The sequence below is a fragment of the Microchirus variegatus genome (genome assembly GCF_963457635.1).
Source record: "Microchirus variegatus genome assembly, chromosome: 18".
Lineage (NCBI taxonomy): Eukaryota > Metazoa > Chordata > Actinopteri > Pleuronectiformes > Soleidae > Microchirus > Microchirus variegatus.
In genome coordinates, this window is record NC_139819.1 from 9,242,617 (window position 1) to 9,264,770 (window position 22,154).

The window sequence follows — 22,154 nt, forward strand, 5'->3', positions numbered from 1 at the left end:
GAGACTGTGTGACGAAACGAACACACACGTTCTAAAGCAGCGCTCAGAATATTACATGTATGCACATTGATCATTGCAAAAATAAACTAAGATTAGACTTGTTCTGTACAGTATGGGCGGGTGAAGAGGGAGGCATGTGATTATTGGAGCCGTTTCCACACTGGAACAGCAATCTTACATACAGTACAGCGCTGGGGAAATGGCATGTTAAAGATTGTCTTCTGCATCATTGGATAATTTAAAATTACAAGACAGCGTGAAGTGAGGAGTGCGTTGTAGGCAGTATAGTACAGTAATTCTTGTTGTAAAACTACAATCATAATAATTAGGATTATTACACAGTAAAAACAAGCTTCAAAATAAATCTCTAGGCCTGTATTGAAATGAGCAGGTTTAAGAATTATGTTTGTTGACCTTAAATCTACCTGTGGTTCTTGCATATGATTTTGTGTTTATATTATTTATTTCATCATTCTTGACATTCATATATATTTCTAAGTACCGTTTTCATCTTGTTTGGATGCTCTGTGTTTGAGGACTCCCATGGAAAAAAAAGAGGGTGCATCTCACGGTGCTAATCCTTTCATTTGTTATCAAATGAAGACATGCATATAAGTCGATTATATTTGTACGTATGGGCTGGTGCCCTTTCCGTGATGGAACAGCGACATCTTACATACAGCACTGGGGAAGTGGCATTTTAAAGGTCATCCTCTGCATCATTAGATAATTCAAAATGAAAAGACAGAATGAAGTGTGAGCAAGGGACGGTGTGAAAACCTCCACGTTAACGCAAATAGAATACAGTTTTAAACAAACAAAAAATAAAAAAAAATAATGTTATACAGTAAATCAATTTTCTTGTGGCACTTCACTACGACAAAAAAAAAAATGAAGGGCTTTCCTCATTCTCGATTATCCTGATAAATCGCCTGTGAGGAAATTATTTTTAAAAATCGCGATACACGATATGAACAGAAATTTGTTGACGGTCCCCAGAGTGGAAGCCTTGTGATTGTGAGTGAAGGTCTTCTTCCACTGTCCGTGTAACAACAGGTCACGGACGCACGTGATACATTCTCAGTGGCCACGTGATTCACGTTACATACATAACGCTACGTACATGAATACAAAATCACCGTTATTTGACAGAATCCCGTGAGTTGCTCGATTAGATTGGATTATCAAACAAAGTGAAAGAGCTATACGTCGCCACACTGACAGTCAACCCTCCGTTTCCGCAGTGTGCACCAGCAACGCTGTCACGTTCATTTTTTAAAAAGCACAATTTAAGTTACGCAATGTTTCATTTAATATGACTTTTTCCACACTTAACTTACCAATGAAAGGCGGTGCTGTTGAAAAGCTCGTGCCGCGTCGAGCTTCCGCTACCTGGTTCCAAGCTTTGGACCAATCAGAGCCTCCTGCGTCTGCGTCACAGAGCGATGAACCAATCACAAGACGCCAGGAAAGGACACATCCGTTTCGAATATAAAATCTAAGCTAAGTTATTAAAGCAGAATGTATTTATGATTCCATCCATATACATGGAAGTAAATGCTGGATTTGATGTTAACTGATGACAAAATTGATTATAGTTTGGGCATATGTTGCAGTTGCAACAGGGAAAAGAAAAACATGGATTACATTTACATTTATAATTAAATGTATTGATTTGTTTATTTAACAGGGACAATGCAAGGCTCTCAGCCTTACCAGAATTAGCTACTAGCTAAATTTCATCTGTAGTCCCTGGGCAAATAAATCCCTTCAACAGAGTATGCAAAGGTGTCAAACGGCTAGCATCTATAGATCTCTACTCTGTTTGGAAGATGCTTTTCATGTTTGTTTTGAAATGAGTAAATATTTAATTAAAAGTAATCATATCAAAACAGGACATCAGTTTGTTAGTGATTTCATGTTTCTGGAAAGTAAGTTTGTTAGCCCAAATGCTTCCATGTCTCTTATGTGCAGGTTAAAAAAAAGTGCCAGCCAAGACGATCACATCAAAATTTATCCCAGAGAAAACTGATCCAACTGCAAAAAACTCAACCGTGTTTCAGTAAAAAGTGGCATCTTTATTCATTTTACAATTTCAGAGAGTGAAGTCTACAGCATGGAGCGCAAACAAGCACAGAGCACAGGGAATTTGAAGGGGGGGACAAAAGAGTTGAGTTCCGTATCATTTGTATATTAATCATTCCGAGCTACTCCTGTCCACTTGTGAAGAAGTCTCAACCAATTAGAATATTTTAAATCACACACAACTATGAATATTTTAAAAAAGAAATGCGTCACTGTCCTGTAACTGTTGTGTACAAGTATCTCAAATTAAACATCCCATAATCCATTCATAAGGGTAAAATTTACACATCTCGTCAGAAAGAAGAAGAAGAAAAAAAACTATTAATCGGTCAATGCGAAAACAAATGTAGTTTACATTCTGAAAGTTGCACAGAGTGGTAATATGGTACAACTGTGTGTACAGGGGCCTATATAAAAACAGACAAACCCAAACGTGCCGACATACTCACTCACCCACAGGACAGACTGGAACCAGAGACACAAACACATAAGACGTCATAAAAAACAAGACCATCGAAAAATAAAGGTTGCTTATTTTTGTCTATCAAGAGATTAAGAATATTTTGACAGATGTGAGTTTATATATAAAAAAAAGGATCTGACAAACTAATGGGCTACTAAAAATGCAGAACACCTACATTTTATACGCACAGGAATGTTGGGACATTTCGTCAGGAAAAAAAAAATTACAAAAATAATATTAAACTAAAAAAAAAAACACAAAACAAATGACATCCATGAACCAGAATAATAGTCTGATGTGACAGACGGGGGCAGATAGTTTAGGGGTAAGGGGCAATCTGGGTCTGCTTCAATCTGAGTCTCCTGGATTTACAGCATATGACCAGAGTACTGCTTCACACTGAAATACAAAGAGCAAGAAATAAATAAAAACAAGAGGGACAATTGCAATTCACAAGTCAATGATGGAGTAAATTCAAAGCTGTGGGAGGAAAAATGAGGAGGCGACAGTGATATAAACATCACGTGAAGATGGGCAGAGAAGAAGGGTGACATAAGTGGTTGAAGGCAAACAAGGATGATGAAGAGGAAGAAGAGGGAGGAGGGAGAGAGTGGGGTGTGGTTAGCCCTTTTGCCCAAGCAGGAGCAGAACACTGACGGGGGGAGGAGAGAAGCAAAGAGGGAGGCAGGTGTTAGTTACCATGGCAACACTACACTAGTGATGAGACAGCGACGGCAGGTCAACAGATGTTTTAGCAAAGTGTATATTATACGTGCTTACTGGTTGCCAAGGGAGACAGAAGAGGAGGAGCCTATGCTATTTGGCAGACTGTGATTTGTTGTCGGTTGATCTAACTAAAAACAACAAAATCACTAGTCTTCCACACAGCAGCAGCCAGGGGAAGAATCAATCCACTCCCTGCTTGACAGTGAAATGGTTTAGATGGAAAGTAGACTTTTGTGTTCGTCATATTCAGTTGAGAAGTGCCAATTGTTTTGTCCTTTTAAGTGTTATACAAGAACTATACACTGTTTGTCTACCCCATCATAACCATTTCATGTAAGAGGAAGGTTTCAAGGAACAAGTTTCAAGTTGCATGGGGAAGAAAGGAAGGGGTTAGTTTAGAGAAAAATCAGCAGGCAGCAGAAAGTTTAACCTAACAGATGAGTTAAGTTGTATGAGGATGTGGTCTAAAGACACATTAGACAATCTTTAAGTCTACTTATTCTATCAATGCCCGTGAAATAGTCAGTTAAAAGAAAACATTTTAAGAAAGCATGCACATTTTGAAACTCTGACATAAACTCAGGCCAAGTTGTAGGCCCACAGGGGTTCTTATAGGCTTTCATATGACAAAGTAAAACAATTGTTCAGCTACAACTACAAAAATGAATCAAGAATTTCTAGGAGTCTGTGAGTGAACATGCCTGTTCTGTAGAAGGTACTGGGCATTCTGGATCTGATCCTGCGTGCCAGAAATGGTGATGATTCGGTCCTCGGAACCTTCCAGAGGCTCATCGATTTTGATGGAGGCGCCGGACTCGTGGCGGATCTGTTTGATCCGCTGACCTCCCTTACCAATAATAGACCCAGCCAGCTGTTGGTGAAGGAGAGAATGAGACAAAGCTGAAGATGATCCCACTGGTCAAATGCTTTTTCATGCCTTGTGGTTACATATCCGAAAGTGTAATGTGAAATGTAAGACATCGTCAAAGATTTACACTTTTCCAAAAGTTGCAAAAAGGCTTCATGAGCTGGAGTGGAGGCTGCTTGAGTTTAAGGGTGCAGTCACACCAGCCCTTCTTAATCGAAACCTAGTTCATTTGCTTGAAAAGTCTTCATTTGGGGAGGTGTGACTGCACAACCATACTCTGATGCGCAGAAACGTAGGTCTGCGTTTTCTTCAAGTGAACCAAATGCAGGAAGTGGACTACAAGGCAGAGTACTGTGGGTAAACACAACCCAAACATACACGCGTGTAGAACGATAGATGGGAGAAACGACAGACACAAAAAGTAATAGACCGACTTTAAAGACATTTTCTGGTGAAGTTGATAATGACCAAAAGAAGATATTATACAATTTGGAGTTTATCTGGATACAGATTGGGATTCATAATTTGGTTCAGGTTTGGAGCCCATAAAAAGAATAGATTTGCACAGATTGGATGCTATACTGTAAACATTCATTGTTAAGACCTGGAGGATGCATCATACATGTGTAGAGTCCTAGGCGTATGAAAAGAAGCAGAGAGCTCATGTTCTGCAGGTCAGGTCTGTTTGGGTGGTTGATTAGTGCACGGTGTGGACCGAGTCTCATAACAGGTCAAGTGAGTATCTTGCATCACTGAGGTGTGTAAGCATTTGCAAATGGCTTAAGGATAATCTTTCTATGGTCATCTTGGAAAAACTTAGTCACCCCATCCTTTTAGATCTGCACATATTTTGCTGTTGAAACATAATATCAGTAATACTCAGTGTCTATATTTACATCTCCTGCCCTCAGTTTGCCCATTAGCTAAAGTGTCAGCTAATTTGGCATTGCTTTCAAGTAGAATTAAGATTAGCTTTAAATATCTGTGTATCTTCCGAGAAAAGAGGTAAGTTAAAGACTACAATAACTCTGTTACAGTGTGTGTACATGGTAAAACTAATATAGAAGGTAACATAGGTCTGCACACCTGGTATGTAATACTTAACTTTAAGCATTCAAAACTAAAGATCACAATCAAGGTTGCTGTCATTTACTCACATCTTTGGGGATCGTCACTTGTGTGGTGATGACAGGCCCTCCCATGTCACTATAGGAGCTACGTCCTGCTGATGCCGAGGAAGAAAAGGAGAAGACAAATACAGATGAGCAGTGGAAGACAGAAAAACTACAAGTGGAGCATGAAAAATAAATTCTTTGCTGCCCACATTGCCATTTTTGATCATTCAGATCATGTGTCAAAACTTACCTGAATGGTAGTTATCCCAGGAGGAATTGTTATCTAGCATAGAAGAAGCAACAGACAAAACTGACAAGTTAATTCAAGATAATTGTATCCATAAACATCACATCCTAGCAAAATCGTTGACACTGCAGGATGACTGAGGGTTGGCACTCTGCCTATTCTTTAAGCCACAGAAACAACACTGAAGTACCATCTTTATTAAGTCCATAAAAAGGTAAGGTTGAACACATACCATATCCTCCTCCACTCTGTAAAAAAACAGAAATACAGACATGTTACGTTCAGTGGGGCCGATTCCTTTCATTTTCCTACAGATCCGAGACGAATGGATGGTGGGTTGGAAGTGTGAAGGTATAGATCATGCACCAGCCTTATCCATGGAGTAGACAAAACTAAAAGCCACCCAGTTTTCATCCATAAGCTAGACTCCACCTCCTCCATCCCCCTTTCCCGTCTCTACTTGCATCTCCGTCAGCCCCCATTTTCACCTGCTATTCAGCTGCTGCTGTCACCAGGGCAACAGGCAATTCAAAAAGCTGTTGCCGAGCAACAACAGGCAGTATCCTGCCAGCTCTCAGAGAGGGAGAGAGAGTGCGAGGTAGAGCGAGACCTTCCAGTCTGTCAACAAAGCGTTATTATTGCCTAGCAACCAACTATGGCTACCCCCACCCCCAACATCCTCCCAGTCTTTGCAGGAAACACAGGCTGACCATGAAAAGTACACAGTAAGAGGGCAATTATAGCTGATTATTATGGGGTGTCTCCGGCTGTGGTGATTATGGTCATTTGGTGGGATGGCTTATGCCATGCCAAGCCTGGCTTGGATGTATAGCCTGGCCTCAGATGAGAGTGCACGATGTGCACATACATGAATGACAATCATGTTTGTATTTTCAATAAACTACCATTATCATATCGACAAAAAAAAACCCAATCAGAGCATATTACATAGAGCTAGAACAAAACCCTGTGCTAACCTGCTGCTGTTCAAAAAGAAGCTAGTACCAAAAAGGTGCATGTACTCAGCAAAGGGTCACTAACCATGCTATCGCTATAGCGATCCGGTCTGCTTCTTCTGTCACTGGTGACGAAACAGCCACACAGGACAGTAGATGGTTGAGAGGCAGCGATGGAGAGAAAGAAAGATGTGGGTGGGGATGGAGAGAAACACAATTTTGTTTAGAGACAAAAAAAATGCTTGGCAATGTTCCAAAGAAATTTTCTGGTCTAGGTCAAACTGCACACACATGCTGAGCAAGATTACAGTATAAACACATTTCCTCTCAGCCATCTTCCCACACAGTAACAGGAACAGCTCTGACAGTGTTATGGTGAGAGGAGTGACAGGTGGTGGTGATGATGATCAGAGCCAAGGACGGCTGCTTCTCCCCCCTCAAAACTGAGTTCACAAGATGGAATTAGCTTAGGAAATATCTTGTGGTTTACTTGGTATTCTTATTGTTCCTAAAGGAATTATAGACAAATGTTGATGTCATATCACTTGTAACAATGATGTACTACGCATACTAATTGAGAATATATACAAATGTACATATTTTGCCAGACATCAGGCCTAATATAGTCTGATTTCCTTTTTTTCCCACTATGCATGTGGACAGCAAACTACGGCTGGGTTATACATTATGATTTTGTGACATGCACAGATTCATTCTTAAGAAATTATTTTTAAACGCCTAGTAAAATAGTTGAGAACACAAGACGGGTCATGCATCTATTTCTTCCTTCATTCAAAGGGCAACAAGCAGGTGCTACTCTTATGGTGGTAGAAAATATTTTCATTCCGTTCTTAAATTATGGCACTAAATAACATATACAAAATATGTTTGGCTCATTTTATATTTGATCATCTCCTAATTACAGCACGTGGATTTTTGACTTATGGACAAAAATGCGTTTTGTCAGGTCAGTGACCTTTGACCGCAAAAGTGAGTCCAAGATAACTGATTAGCACGACCTAAACTGGAAAACAGTAAGAGTGAAAAGCAGATCTGGGTGGGTTATCAAAACAGGAAAGAGAACGCCATAAAACATTATTGTAGTTATGAACACCACACTCCAAATAAGTTGAGTGCATTTGCGAACAGATATCTGCAAAGCAGTAATTAGTATCACAGGTTAGGGATGTGATAGGAGGGAAGGTTGTAAGGAAGTCTAACATGAGCTATAAGGAGGAGTGAATAACCAGCCACATATGAAAAACTGCAAAGGTAAAGTAGTGCTGAATGGAAATCTAGGATATGTAGGGATACCTCAACATATATAACTTGCACACACTGATCACACTAGTAAATTATTGATTTCAGTCAAAGAACCAAGGGTTAAAAATGCTTGCTCAGAGGAAGCACAATTTAGGTACCAATAATTTATCATAGAGGACTTGTACTGTGACAAGTAATAGTAAATAGCATATCGTAATGTCAAAGTATCCCTGTTAAGATAAGTTAGGTAGGTTAAAACAGGTTTGGGACAGAAACTTACGTTGACCTTTCATCTGAGCCACGGTACGAGTCATAGTAACGATCATCTCTGTGGGCAAGATGGAAATGGGAAAGAGACACACCCAGACATACAATGATGAGCACATACAATTAATGGAATGATAACCATGAAAACAAATCATTTCTAGGAGGGTGCTGCATAGTTACATATTGGACTAAAATTGTACTCATTATTATGCTCACTAGACATGTAAAAATGTATTACAATATGTTAAGAATCTCACTGAAAATGAAAATATGCAACTGAAGAGGCATAAAGCTTTGCATATGTACAGCTTTGTACACTTTAAACTCAATAGGTTAACCGAAGTAGTAGAAGTCAACTTCAAAAAGATAAGCAGGAACTTGCAGTAATTTAGCACAAGTATTCAGTAAAACAAATAACATTTGCAATATTCTCATTGTAATTTGACAAACTACATTAATGATTTATGACAGGAGTAATGTTTATGCATGAGATAAAAAGCAGAGCAACAGAGAAGCCTAGCACGTCTTCCGTCTCTTACCCTCCTCTGTGTGGGTGTCCCATGGACATATTGCGTCCACGGCTACTCCCCCTGCTGACTCGACTTGGGTGGGGTGGAGGACCGCGACGGGGGCTCATTTCTTCGTAATCCCGGCGAGAAGGTGGCATGGGTCCACGTACCCCTCTGCTAGAGGACATTCTGTCGAACCCATGGTCTCCACCACTGGACCTTCCACCACGCATGGGGAACCCTCCCATAAGTCTACGGCCACTCCCCCTCTCTTCAAACATCATGGTGAATCCGCCATATTCATACGTTTCGTCGTAGAAGTTGGGGTCGTAGGGTTGTGCACGGCCCTTAATGGGAGCCTGAAAAAGGAGAGAATATATTTGCTCTTAGGGGTTTTACATTATTTATAAGCACATGAATGTGCAAAGAACTAAATGTGCAGTTACTAGCAACAAGGTTATTCCTGCATATTTAAAAAATCTCAAGGGGCATTAACTATTTTGACATATGCGCAATGCTTAAAATTATATATTTATATTCAGTCATCAAGATATTTCTACACGACTTGTAAGTCTAGCATATTCACAAAAAGGCCTCCCCAACACCATGAAAGACTCTTACTTCAGCGATGAGCTCCAGCATAGTCTTGATGCACTCCACCACTCTTTCAGTTTTACCACCAACCAGCACAACGCGGTCTGTCGACTGAGGACAGCACTCCTGGAACAGCTTGATGCTGGTTTTTGTGTTCTAGAAAAAGTCACATATGCAGGTACAGAAAATGTGAAAGGCTAAATCAACTGATAGCACTGTAGAAATTAAATAAGCCTAGCGTACAACAAATCACAATTTGACCCAGGAGAATAACAATTCAATAGAAGACTACACTTAAAAGGCAGCCAGGAAAAAATTATTTCCTGTATAGGGCGACTTGCAGTGCTATGTGAGAACAGGCTCTGAACATTACTTACAATTCTGTCTGTACAGTGCTTTCACACAAATTCAATTGCAAATAAGACCCAGTTTCCTTGTATCCACATACCTCCCGGAGCTCCTTGATCTTGGCTCCCTTCACCCCGATGATTGAGCCAGCAAGGCTCTGGTGGATCAGCAGGCGCAGCTCACAGTCAAAATCCATACCATTGTACTGCTGGTACTGAGGGGGTAATTAACATGTTAATTCTACTACATTTTATTTCACTGGAAAATAATAATCTAAAAAATGTAATTAGCACAGGCTTTGAACAAAGACAAAGACATAGCTTAATGCTACTGAAAAAAAAAAGAAATAACTATGTTCGCACCTCTTCCAGTGTTGGGATAATCTTGAGCAGGATTTCTCCAACTGTCTCGATGTCGGCACTGATGCTCAGGATGCTTCATATTTCACCCACCAATGACAGAAGAGCCACGCAAAAAGGGTGGGCGTGGGTGCCAACAAGGCATACCAAGAAGAAGGAAACAACATTCAGATCAGAGAATTTATGACATCCACTTTGCCATTGATAAAACAAAGAAACCCCATTTGGTCAACCCTGGCCTGAGACTAACAAATCTAAATCATTTGCTGCAGTCAGGTCTTTACGTTCAAATTCTAGGTAAAATGGTAAATATCAAAGCTGTAACTGGAAAAAATCTGGCATCCAAACAATACAATGAAAGCATGTTTCTTCAGAGAAAGAAAGAGAAAATTACAAGGAACCCAAACAAAAGCAACTGCTATTGGTGACCACTGAAGGGGCAACACAGGGGAGGCGACATCTGAAAAAGCCCAGGCAGCAACTGGCACCAATCGTGCCAAAGAGAACTTTCCAAATCTAAAGCATTGTTTGATGGATGCACACTACAAACACTGACTACAAAGACTCAAAAATAAGGTTCTAAACACAATTTGGATGATTGGACATGATAGAACGAATTAACTATTTCTTTTTTTTGTAATTTGTTTATGGCCCCACTTAAAACACAATATGGCCAAAAATATTAGAAATAAAGTTTTGTTGTTTGCATCCACCCAGCGACGTAATGAAATTAAAAAAAATGAATTTACTGATCAAGAGAACTTAGGCACAATTGTACATGGAAGCAGAATGGCAGACGGCTGAGGAAGAGTGGCAGATTACACCATAAAAATGAAGTTTGCCACCACTTGAGTTGATGATTTTTGAAGGGACTGAAGAGCAGACAAACATAAAACCCCAAAAAATGCAGAGGATGGGGGGGGGGTATAATCAGTACTTTCAATAGCTCTAGCAGATAAAAACAAGTTCAGATGAAGGAGGAGAGAGAAAAGGAGATAACACACACACAAGACTTGAATCCTTGCTTGCCTTATGTGTTTCAGAATGGAACAACAATCTAGTATGTCAATACAATGAGGACATCACAAGGAAAGAATGGAATGAATGGTTTGAGAAGCAGAAATAGGATTATGAGACTAAACAAACAAAACAAAACACCAGTTTATCCACTCTGAGGGGTATGGGGTTGAAAATGTGAAAGATAAAAGGGAAAAGACAACCAAGAAATTCATTAAAAATTATATAATGCATAGATTGCTGCAAAGATTTAAAAAGACAGTGGCAAATAGTGGAAAAATCCTGACAACACCTCCCTATGATTCTACGTTGATGCGACTTTAAGAACTCATATAAAATGATGATTTTCACAGGCTCAACAGGAAGACTTGGACATTAACGCATTTAAACATTTTGACTTTAGGCTACAACACTGAGGACAGGTAGGTTAAAATACAATGACTTGACAGAGGCAGGATGATTATTTATTATTCATTTCTTCTTTTTTGTTTGACCTGTAGTCAGGCAGTGAGAGGGAGGAGCTTTGGGACATACCGCTCAGGCCCACTGCTGTCTGGGACTGACACACTGGCATTGTACTGGGCGTGGCATGGGCAGGGGCCAGGGCCATTCGAGCACAGATGTCAATCAAGTAAGGCGCCCATTTAGGGACAGGGCACGATTATGGGCAGGGCCAACCAGGGTGTCAGGTGGGCGGGCGCAGGAGGGGCCATCCAGAACATGGGCAACAGAGGAGGAAGTGGGCAAAAAAGTCAACAGTAAAATAAAAAACAAGGGAGAGGGAAGAGGAATACATTTTTAATATACAGGCTCTACACTGTTCAAATGTGAATTTTAATTTGTTTCTCTCAGAGATTAGTTTGTCAAAGAGAGAACAGGAGAAAATGTGACATTGGAAATGGGTAATGGCATAATAAAAACATGAAGAGTTCAAACTTGGGGAATAGACCAGAGACAATGATAAAGGGGGAGGGGGAGGTAGAACAAAATGTGGAGGGCTAGAGAAAGTGGCACACTATCAAGTAAGAGGTGGCCAGGTTTTCTTAACTCTCAAAAATTATTTTTTGCTGCGGGTGAACTCAGACACTGCATTGTGCCATTAAATTTAACTTAAAAAGAGAATGAGTGTTGCCACAACAGGACTGCTACAATAAATTATCATTATCGCGAAACAAATGGACATAAATTTGGACTTTTGCGCGAGGGTCAAGATTAGCTGAGGCCATCGCATGATGTTCATATGACAAGAAAATCATGAAACCAACCACAAGGGGCTGTTTAGATCATCTCATGAGCAGAAGGCTAATATCAACACAGGCATCAGCTAACCACATCCCTTGTTTACACATAAGATGCCAAATACCCAAAACAACTTTTAATCATTTATCACTGAGTAAAGATTTGTTATAAAAACAATACCTGTCATATTGTAAAGGCTGGGTAGGTTTGATGGACTTAACGAGTGAAGGGTAACGTAAAAGAACAAAATAAATGTTCTCAACAAAATAAAAACTCCTGGTAAATAAGTAAGTACTCACGTCTGTACGCAGGGCTTTGATGTTTTTTCCACCCTTTCCAATTACTGCTCCTGCATTCTGGGGATAAAGAGAATACTTAAAAAACTGAAAACGCTGAAGACAGACAAGACGGGAGAATATACTACTAATATCAGAAAAAGCACAATGACTACAAATACCCAAAAAATAAGAAAATTTAGATTTTTTTTTGAAAGAGAAGCTGATTTACTTTGCTCTGCAGAAGGATGCGAAGTTCAACCATCTCCTCCGAATTCCTGGAGCGCTTGAAGGATTTCTGCTCATCTGCATCCTCAGCAGGGCGCTTACCTGACATGGGGAGATAAAAAAAACACAATCTTCAACCTGCACACAGCCTTCCACAAGAAAATATTAAACTAAAAAACTACATAACATTTTCAGGTTGTTTTCTGCCACATAACAAAACGAGCATTGTAACATTTTCAACGTATGCTAGAGCAAAAGGTTTCAGTTGTATTCATGTGACGAGTTTACATTAAACCTTCCTTTCCTGACATGCACAGTCACCTTGTATCTGCACCTGTATTTTTCTCCTAACAATTGCTTTTACTGGACACAAAAAGTGGCTTGCAAAAATTATATATATTAGGCTCAACTGCTGCACAGACAATTGAAAATGTTATACATCTTAGATAACTCTAAAATCAGGACAGTAACTAATCAGAAACAGCAAGCCTGCCACTGCTGCCCATTCACAACATTTCACAAATTCATCCAACCTGTTAACATGACAATATTATCAAAAATCTTGAGTGTGCTATACCGTTAGATTCATTGTTGCTAAATGAATCGTCGAGCTGTTCAATGTCTGTGTCCATGGTCTTCTTGGAGTAGAAGAGATGGGCAGGGCACCTCGGCACAGAGAACTGGCAACAGCAGATGTAGACAGGCACGAAGCTGGCCCCTGTGAGCTCTGGTAGTCTGACAGCATTGTAAGAAAGGAGAAGAATAAATTGGATAATACACACCGTGTCCTGGAGGTTCGGTTACTCAAAGACCCAAACTGAAAGGGTGATAAAAACTGGTCGAAAAACGGCACTCACCGATATTTATTGCAAGGACAAGGGCGTGTTGGTAGGCGGTACTAAACACGCAAGAACCAAACAGCTGCTTCGACCTGAAAGGGGAGAGGCTGCATAAAACACTGAAACACAACATGCAAAAACTGAGGCAGCCGAGTAACATGCGCACGGTCTCTAACATTGTGCCATGTTCTACGTGTATACGGAGGGGACACATACATTAAAATACTCGCTAAAATAATGAATTACAAACTGGGCACCCTTGTATCAAACATGAATAGAAACACACCATAATCTGAAAGGAGATACAATTACTATATAATTTCTTATACTGACATTCAAATATGTCGGCATAAAGGAAGTACATTACGACTGCTGGTATCAGTGGTATCGGGAAGCTTCAACCGAAGTAACATCTCTTACATAACACAGCTGTGATGGACAAAGAATACGGCGACTACTCAAATTCCTGCCAAGTGTAGCTTATTAATGCATACTTGTATAAAGCATTCGTATCCAACCATTACCCCGACGTGTAACCGGATTCACCATTATGCTAACTCAACCCGGAATATGCTAGGTGCTAGCTAACCAAAAGCTAAGTAGCTCGGCGGTAACTGCGTTCGCTAGAACCTGTTTATATTCATCACACCACCAAATGAAGACCAGGTGCATCATAGAATATTTGACCTGAAAACATTAATACGCACCAAGTTTATGAAGCGAGTATAAACTGTATGCGGTTGGTTCATACAACGAACCGATTTAGTCGCGTTAGCTAGCAGCGAGCTAATTTCGCCATGTTGCCATAATTTCGTTTGAGCACAAGTTGAGCTAGCCAGGCCAACTAATTAGCCAACACAGTACAAAAACACACACTTAGTCACAAAATACCATAAAAGACACGATTATTTTTGGTAACCAACGTGTAACTCTGCTGCATTATACGTACTGTTGCTCACAAAAGTCGGAATAGTGTCGTCAAAACACAAACCTGCGGCGCAAGACCTTGCTCTTCCACTTTCCTCTCTACCGAACCTGGAATGTTCAAGTGGCGATGAACTGTGCTGATTGGTTGAGCGGGAAACAAAGCAAAGGAGCGAGAGTCACTATTGGCTAGTGCAGGTGTCAATCACAAGAGTGGGGCGTCTTCAAAGCTACAGAACGGCATCTCTTTCCGCCTACTTGACTTGTGTTAAATCTGTAACAGTTACGCCGGATATTCGAGTTATTCCCGTTTGTAAGGTATGATGTCGTCAAGTGTTGTTTTGTGTTTTTGTAAGAACACGTACAGTCATTAATGTTAGTATTCATAACTCAAAATCGCATCTATATCGTCATATCCGGATACAGTCATTCTGGGTTAGTCTAACTTTGGCGCCTTGGCTGCCTGCTTCTTCAGTCCAGTCATGTCAGAGGCTGTCTCCGTGCTTCACCGGTAACTGTTATTACAGCAATTCTCACTTCAATATAAGCTTTTTGACCCGTTTTTTGTATTTTGCCTCGCCTGGACTAATCTCCAAGTCTCTCCCTCTGTACTCCACAGTTTCCAGACGTGACCCTCCGCAGTGACACGGGGCTTAGCCTTACTCATATGCCCACAGGAAAGCAACAGAAGCAAGTCTGTGTGTATTCTCTATTAAGCTGTCAAGTGGGTTCTGTGGTCCAGAGAGAAGACCCCTCAGCACGGTGTCCCACCTTAAGCCCTCATAAGATTGCACTGTGCTGTGCATTGAATTCAATTAAATGCAGCATTTCTGGACCACTTCTTGGGAGAGATCTGACAATTATTGTGCTGTCACAAAACCTGTCAAGGGTTTATTTGCTCTTGCAGTTGTAAATAAGTAAATCTTAAAATATTGTAGATATAAATGCAATTCAATATTTAATAGCTGGAGTCAGAAAAGTTTTGGTTGCAGCTCATTAAAAAATAACCAGACTAGTTGTGTTCCTGGATAAAAGAGGATGGCCCCTCAGATCCAGGCAGTGGTTTGTGCCACCCAAGCCTGGCTGCAGACCTCCTGGCATGTCCAGGTGCCCTATGCCTGGCTGGAAGCCTGTGTGGAATGGCTACAAGAAGAGGCAGGTGGGCCAGGTCATCTGTCACAGCAGCAAATTAACCAACAGGTAGGCACTTTAAAGTCAATTTAGCTCTTTGGGTGATTTTGTTTTTAGGTCAAACCAGTCTTCAGAGTAACACTGACTGTCACAGGCTGTGGTTTATGCCTCTTTCTTAGCTTAAAATTGACAAATGTATCAGCTTTTAAGAACTCTATCATCAGTATTTTTTTTTACTGACGAATGATACATTCACCCCTGTTTGTCAGCTGCTAATCTTGGTTGTCATACTGTATGTCATCATGTTCCATGCATTGTATAAACAGCTTGAATTCAAATTGCCTCGTGTCAGCTCATTTGGTGGTGAAGTCCTGTAGGGTGTGTTTGTCTATTGACGCATTTTAGTACGCCACAGTGTAGCCTAAATATAACATGTTGTGAATAAATTGATGCACATAAACATGTTCATGTCACTCCAGTGAGTCATTGTGCCCTGAAAATCCCTTGCTTACTAAATAATTTCTTTGAGGTGTGACCTAGAGCTGTTCACGCTGTAATGAATGACACATCCATATCAACAAATGTCCATTATATTTAAACCATTGTCAAATTAGTTCACATATTTTTTTGATTGAGCCGATCATCAGCTCCGCACAACTGTTTCTCAGTATTGCATTGTTTTGCTTTTGTGTCTGTGGTGACACAGTGATGCATTTTACCATCAACACTGGCGGAGGGAAGGCAAAAGGCATAACGGCTATGCTGTTGAAGGGAAATGGAAGCAAATTCATCCCCATTTTTCTCACATATGAATGGGGTGTAACATGCATTTAAAGAGAACTTTAGGTTAAGGAATGAACCCTGGCTCTCTGAAACATGAGTAAGGTTGTGAGATATGGTTGTAATATATATATATATATGTGTGTATGTGTATATATATATGTATGTATGTATACATATATGTATATGTATGTATATATATATATATATATATATATATATATATATATATATATATATATATATATATACACACAGTTACACACCGGAGCTTTACAGAAACGAGTGAGTGTAATGGTGGAAAATGGAAAACTTGCTGTGAATGACAGCATTGCTAATGGCTTAAAACGTCACGTACTTCATTGTGTTTTGTGTAAATTTAGGCTCTGGACCAGTGGCTGCTGACGGATCTGAGGGACCTGGATTGTCCTGTTCTCCCTCAAAGACTTGCTGAGGCACTTAAGACTGAACTCAGCGGCACCTTCTGCGTTCAGGTACAGGCTTAATTAAAAAGAAAACAAAAAAATCATTATTTTTGGGTTTATTTGTGCATATTGAAGAAGCACCACAGGTGTGATCAGCCGTGAAGGACAATATCTACACCTTCACCAAAACACAGGCAAGAGGAAAGAGGAAAAACAGTTCACATGTATTGCGTTTGCATAATGGTGCCATCATTTTATAATATTTAATTGCATGTTTTTGTAGTATTGGTTTTTAGAAATCTTTTAATATTTTTACTACTGTCATAGATCACGTTTTCACGTTTGGTGTGATTTCTGTGAAAAACACAAATAAGTCACAAAATGATCACTTAAAAAAAGCTGTTGTAGCAAAGTTATGGGCGTTGAGCAGTTCATGGAAACGACATGAGTGAAGGGCTGTCAGAAACCATGTTATTACAAAGCACCCCTGGATTCCAGTTTTCCTTTAGACAGAAAATATAAAAACTCAGCTGGAGACCCTGAGCCAGAGTACTTTAATTAAAATGTTCTGAACATACAATGATGGGAGCCACAAGCTCCGTGTTCCTCTCTTCTGTATAACTAGCATCTCAAATACAGAATGGTATAAATATGGTTTTGTACTTCGAGTGCATCGTCACATATGTAATAATTGAATGAACCATTTTTAAGTTAATTTGTGGTTGTTTTTTTCCTGCTCTGTTTCAGGTTGACTCATTACTGGACGTCAGTCAGCCTGCTTATGGTCAGCTCCAGAAATGGAAGGGCACAGACTGTGGCAACGATGATGTGTCGGCAGTCACGCAGACCACCCAGAGGCCTTGGGAAGCCAGACCAACACGTATGCTACTGTTGCAGGTGAGAGGCGTTCATGACAAAAACGTTGTGACGGAACATTGTTATATACCCCACCGTTCAAAAGTTTGGGCTCACTTAGAAATGTCCTTATTTTTGAAGAAAAAGCATGTTTTTTCTCAATGAATATAACATTAAATGAATCAGAAATACACTCTATACATTGTTATTGCTGCAAACATCTGTTTTTTAATGGAATATGTACATAGGTGTATAGAGGCCCATTTCCAGCAACCATCTCTCCAGTGTTCTAATGGTACATTGTGTTTGTTAATCGTGTTAGAAGGCTATTGGATGATTAGAAAACCCTTGAAAACCCCTGTGCAATGATGTTAGCACAGCTGAAAACAGTTCTGCTGGTTAAAAATCATTATTTCTAATCTTGTCAATGGCTTGACTATATTTTCTATTTATTTTGCAACTCTTTTGATGAATAAAAGTGTGACTATTAATGGAAAACAAATTGTATAGGTGACCCCAAACTTTTGAACAGTAGGGTATATTATTATTTTTTATCAAAAGGTTTGTGATCACAGTTTTCTTACAGCACTTACTGACATAATGAATGAACTTCCCTTGACAGTGTGCGGTAATATAAATACAGTGTAAAAATACTGTATACAATTCTATGTTTTGTTGGGTCGAATAATGAAGATTTCTGCTTCGCTTCCTGACCTACTCTGAGTCAATAGGAACAAGCAATGAGAATATATGAAAAATCAAATTGCTGTAATATGAGATGCTGTCTTCAGCATTACACTTGTTGCTGCTCTGAGGTTTCTCAAGAATAGTGCTGGGCCGGTGTTGCTTAGAAACGAGAGCATTTATTCAAAAAATATTAATTTCTTCGACCATTTTCAGCATGTCACAGTTTCAAGAGTCATGGGATTGATTTTGAAAATGTATAGACGTAGTTTGCCAAAGGCCGGCAATTAAATGTTGCAGCTAAAAAAAACAACAACTAATGGTATGATTGAACTACATTTAGAAAATAATAGAGCAGCAATAGTGTTGGACTTCGTTTTGTAAGGTAATGTCACTTACGCTCTCTCTCTGTTGCTCAGATAACGGATGGAGTCCAGAGCTTGGAGGCTATGGAGTATCAGCCCATCCCTGCACTCAGCACAGCCCTCAGGTAAAGAATTGATCTGTAAAACAATTGCAATGTCTGCTGTTAATGATGTAAAAAGAAATAAAATCTCTCCTACTTGCATTATAAGTACGTTTTCTTAAACACTGGTGGCTCTCTCAGGCCTGGCGCAAAGCTGCAGTTGCATGGACAAATGGTTTGCCGACTTGGGATGCTGCTGTTGGGGCCGTCCAATATCAAAGTCCTGGGTGGTGAGGTGGAAGACCTAGTGGACAGGAATACACAGGTAAACTGTTTTTGTTTTCTGTTAAAAAGCTAAATTGTTACTGTTTTTTAGCATGGACCAAAGGGCATTAATCCTGACTGTATGCAGTATACACTGCATCATAAATTTATACATTACTTCTCTGACAGGGCCGGGTGCTGTGCCGGACACTTGGACTTGCTGAGGTGGCGGAGCAGCATCAGCAGCAGCAGGAGGACGAAAACGAGGGACCAACAGCACCACAACAAGGTATACAGACCAGAGCTAATGTGTTTATAAAGGTCCACATCCAACTGTAGTAGGTCAGACCCCTCTTTATTATTTTGGATACAAAATAACATACAATATCACAGTTCCTCTGTGTTATAATTCTCAGGTTGCCAAAATAATAAAGGCAACGTCTGTAAATGTGTATTGTTTTTTTTTCTTTTCATTAATTTTATTTCTTTAATTATTATTACTTAAAACTTGGGAATCAATTGAGGGAATCCCTGATTTTCAACGATTCTCTGGTTGGACAAAGTCAGAGCAAATGTTCTCATAAATGTCAGAATAACAGTATAATTTACTGTGCAACCAATGTTTTAGGCGTCATAATGGCAAATTTAAGGCATTTTCAGCTTAATAAGTGTTGACACAACGAACCTCCTCCTCTTTTTGGTTGTTTTCTGCAAGCCTTGCAGAGCCCTTTAGATCTCATTATAAAGACGTGTCTTTTTGTCTCGTAAACAAGCTTGTGCTGTGTCATGAACATCCTTGAATTTGATGTTTAAAATCTCGTGGCACTCCTGACCCCACAAACACCCCTTAGGTAGATCCCTGTGAATCAATTTTTTATGGCTATAATCACCAATATTTCCATGCTCTAATGTCTCCTTTGGTTTTCTGTTTAGTTAACCCTGGCGAGGAAGACCTGGACCTTGATGACGCAGAGTTGTTGGCCAGTCTGGAGGCACAGGAGGAGGCGGTGCAAAGGGTTCTGGTGGATTCTGTTGGAGACAGTGGCTATGGGACCCTGGGTGACATCACTTCCTCTGTCAGGAGTGTTGTCTCCACAGCGTCATCCAGGTGGGTGATTTAAACGAACCCAATAATGCTTTTGAAAAGACCAGCTGGTTTAAAAGCTCTGTTAACTCCAATATTATTGTCTGTTGTCCTACAGAAGTGAAGCCTCTACCCACTCTTCTTACAGAAGTGGTTTGACCCACAGTGCCAGAGGTGGTGTGACCCAGGAGGGTTCTGACCACGAGGTTCAGGCAGTGGTCCAAGACCACAACATGGCCGAAGAAGACTTTCCTGACTTTGACGATATTCCCCTGGATGAGTTGGACAGTAGTGTGATTTATCGGCAAACCGCAAATGTTACTGCGCAGTCTGTCAGTCACAGAAACACATCTGAAAGTAACACCAGAACATCGACGAATCCCAGCAGCTTCGACAGCACCGCACATTTGTCAGGGCTGCATTCCGATTCTCGCAACTCCAGATCTGTCGCACAGAACAGAGACCTTTTAGGCAGCACTAAAGGAGCTAACGGGCAGTTAGCAGCCGCAACTTCCACACCAGAGCCGTCACATGAACCACAAGTCATAAGCGACGATGAGACAGATTTTATGGATGAGGACATGGACTGCTTTCTTCAAGAGGTAGAAAACTTTGGAGTGCATCCTGGAGCACAGGGACCGAGAAGAGACGTAGCGAACACGACCAAAGCAGACAGTTCAGGGCCCACCACAGGACACACAGCACCTCACGAGCCAACTTCCAACAGTGCGGATCACAACAGACTGTCTGCTAAAAAGGATACACAGAGTGACAGCACAGCTCCTGTTCTCACTCTGACCTCTCCACCTTTCACGTACTTGTGTCTCCTGGAGGACCTGGCGTCTGAGCCACACCCCCGCGCCACAGAGATCTGCGTCAAAGCGTTCATTGTTACTCTTCTAGGGAAACTCGCCAGCAAGAACAATGCTTGGAGTGTGTGCGCAACAATATCGGACGGAACGAGTAACATGGACGTGGAGCTGTCGGATGCGGTTTTGACGGACCTGCTGGGCTTCTCCGTGGCGGAGAAGGCGTCTCTGAAGCGTGACCCGGCCCGGAGGGGTGAGCTCGACGCGGGGATGCGGCGATGTCAGGAAGGGCTGGTGGACATGTGTTGTCTTATGACCATTGTGGTCGAACCAGAGGGCGGGAAAGCTGTTGTGACGAAGGCAGAACAAGTGAGTGAGAAAGTACTGCAGGAGCTGGAGACGAGGGCAAGAGCCAGGAGAAGATAAAACACAGGGAAGTTTCACTTTGCTCTTGATTAAAAATGCAAACTAAATGGTATAAAATATAAGACCACACAGCAGCAGTGCCACAAAAGGCCCCCCCTCCTCACACAAAATTGAAACAAAGGTATTTTTTTAGGGTTGGAAATCAATCTAGCCATCTGCTTCAGATTTAGAGAGCAGAATGTGCGAACTGAATGTCTGCTGATCACCAAGCAGTGTGTTGCAATGCATCCCATCTGCCATATGAGAATGCGACAGTCTGTTATTTGTCATCGGCGCATTTCATTCATCTATTCAAGGAGCTATTTCCTGCCTGAACGCACGGCATCATTACCAAGCAGGATGGAACATTTGATCTATAGGATATGTCAATAATTGGCTATTCACATTTTAGTTTGGATATTTCAGAGCCGAGCGTCCAATATTGTACGTATAACATTTAAAAAGTGAGCCAAAGATGAGAGTATAACATCTGAGACGAGAGGAGGGAGTTGGAGGATACAAAATAATTCATAGTCTGATTGTTGTAATGAATTTCCAGCCTATGACTTCGTTCAGTATATCTATTATTTTCTGCGGAGAATGATTAAATATTTAAGGGCAGTGTAGGCCTTTAATAAACTCCCCCACACGAGAGGGAGCTAAAGGAGAGGCCATGATTTTTGATTATTTCTGTTCATTATGGATCCTCGTTTACATTTTTATCTTTAATGTGCACATGCATATGTGATGCTTTGCCTGTATTTACCTAATGCTGAAATAAAAAATTTTCTGATGAGTTTATTATTTTTCTTTCACATTCCATAACTGCGTAAATGCATATGAAGTAAGAGCTAATTTGACCTTTAGCTGGACTGGTGCGCCGACGTGTTGCATTTGCTTTGTAATGGTTTTATTAAAGCACATGGAACGTATTAAAAGCACCTTCAACCATGTCTCCGGTGCTAGGGATCTTATTTACCGCACAAATG

At 40.6% G+C, this 22,154-nt stretch overlaps 2 protein-coding genes across 4 annotated transcripts; one reads left to right on the plus strand and one right to left on the minus strand.

Moving 5' to 3' along the window:
- Positions 1-2,077: 2,077 nt before the first annotated feature.
- Positions 2,078-14,429, minus strand: hnrnpk (heterogeneous nuclear ribonucleoprotein K). Of its 3 annotated transcripts, none has more exons than XM_083904589.1 (17): positions 14,390-14,429; positions 13,417-13,490; positions 13,137-13,294; positions 12,564-12,661; positions 12,356-12,412; positions 11,352-11,395; positions 9,804-9,876; positions 9,542-9,655; positions 9,121-9,249; positions 8,530-8,858; positions 8,004-8,051; positions 6,546-6,585; positions 5,737-5,752; positions 5,508-5,540; positions 5,300-5,364; positions 3,976-4,145; positions 2,078-2,947 (listed from the first exon to the last, which is right to left on the minus strand). In XM_083904589.1, the coding sequence occupies exons 3-17, from the start codon at positions 13,189-13,191 to the stop codon at positions 2,917-2,919; spliced, it is 1,302 nt and encodes a 433-aa protein (XP_083760715.1). In that variant the 5' UTR covers positions 13,192-13,294; positions 13,417-13,490; positions 14,390-14,429; the 3' UTR covers positions 2,078-2,916. The 3 variants fall into 3 exon arrangements, with proteins under 3 accessions (XP_083760715.1, XP_083760713.1, XP_083760714.1); XM_083904587.1 differs by having other exon boundaries at positions 5,300-5,367; XM_083904588.1 differs by having other exon boundaries at positions 5,300-5,367; positions 14,348-14,421.
- Positions 14,430-15,360: 931 nt separating this feature from the next.
- rmi1 (RMI1, RecQ mediated genome instability 1, homolog) lies at positions 15,361-21,186 on the plus strand (the record flags this gene model as incomplete). Its single annotated transcript, XM_083905156.1, has 8 exons — positions 15,361-15,522; positions 16,617-16,727; positions 17,406-17,555; positions 18,617-18,687; positions 18,805-18,928; positions 19,057-19,156; positions 19,801-19,975; positions 20,070-21,186. The coding sequence occupies 8 exons, from the start codon at positions 15,361-15,363 to the stop codon at positions 21,184-21,186; spliced, it is 2,010 nt and encodes a 669-aa protein (XP_083761282.1).
- Positions 21,187-22,154: the final 968 nt, after the last annotated feature.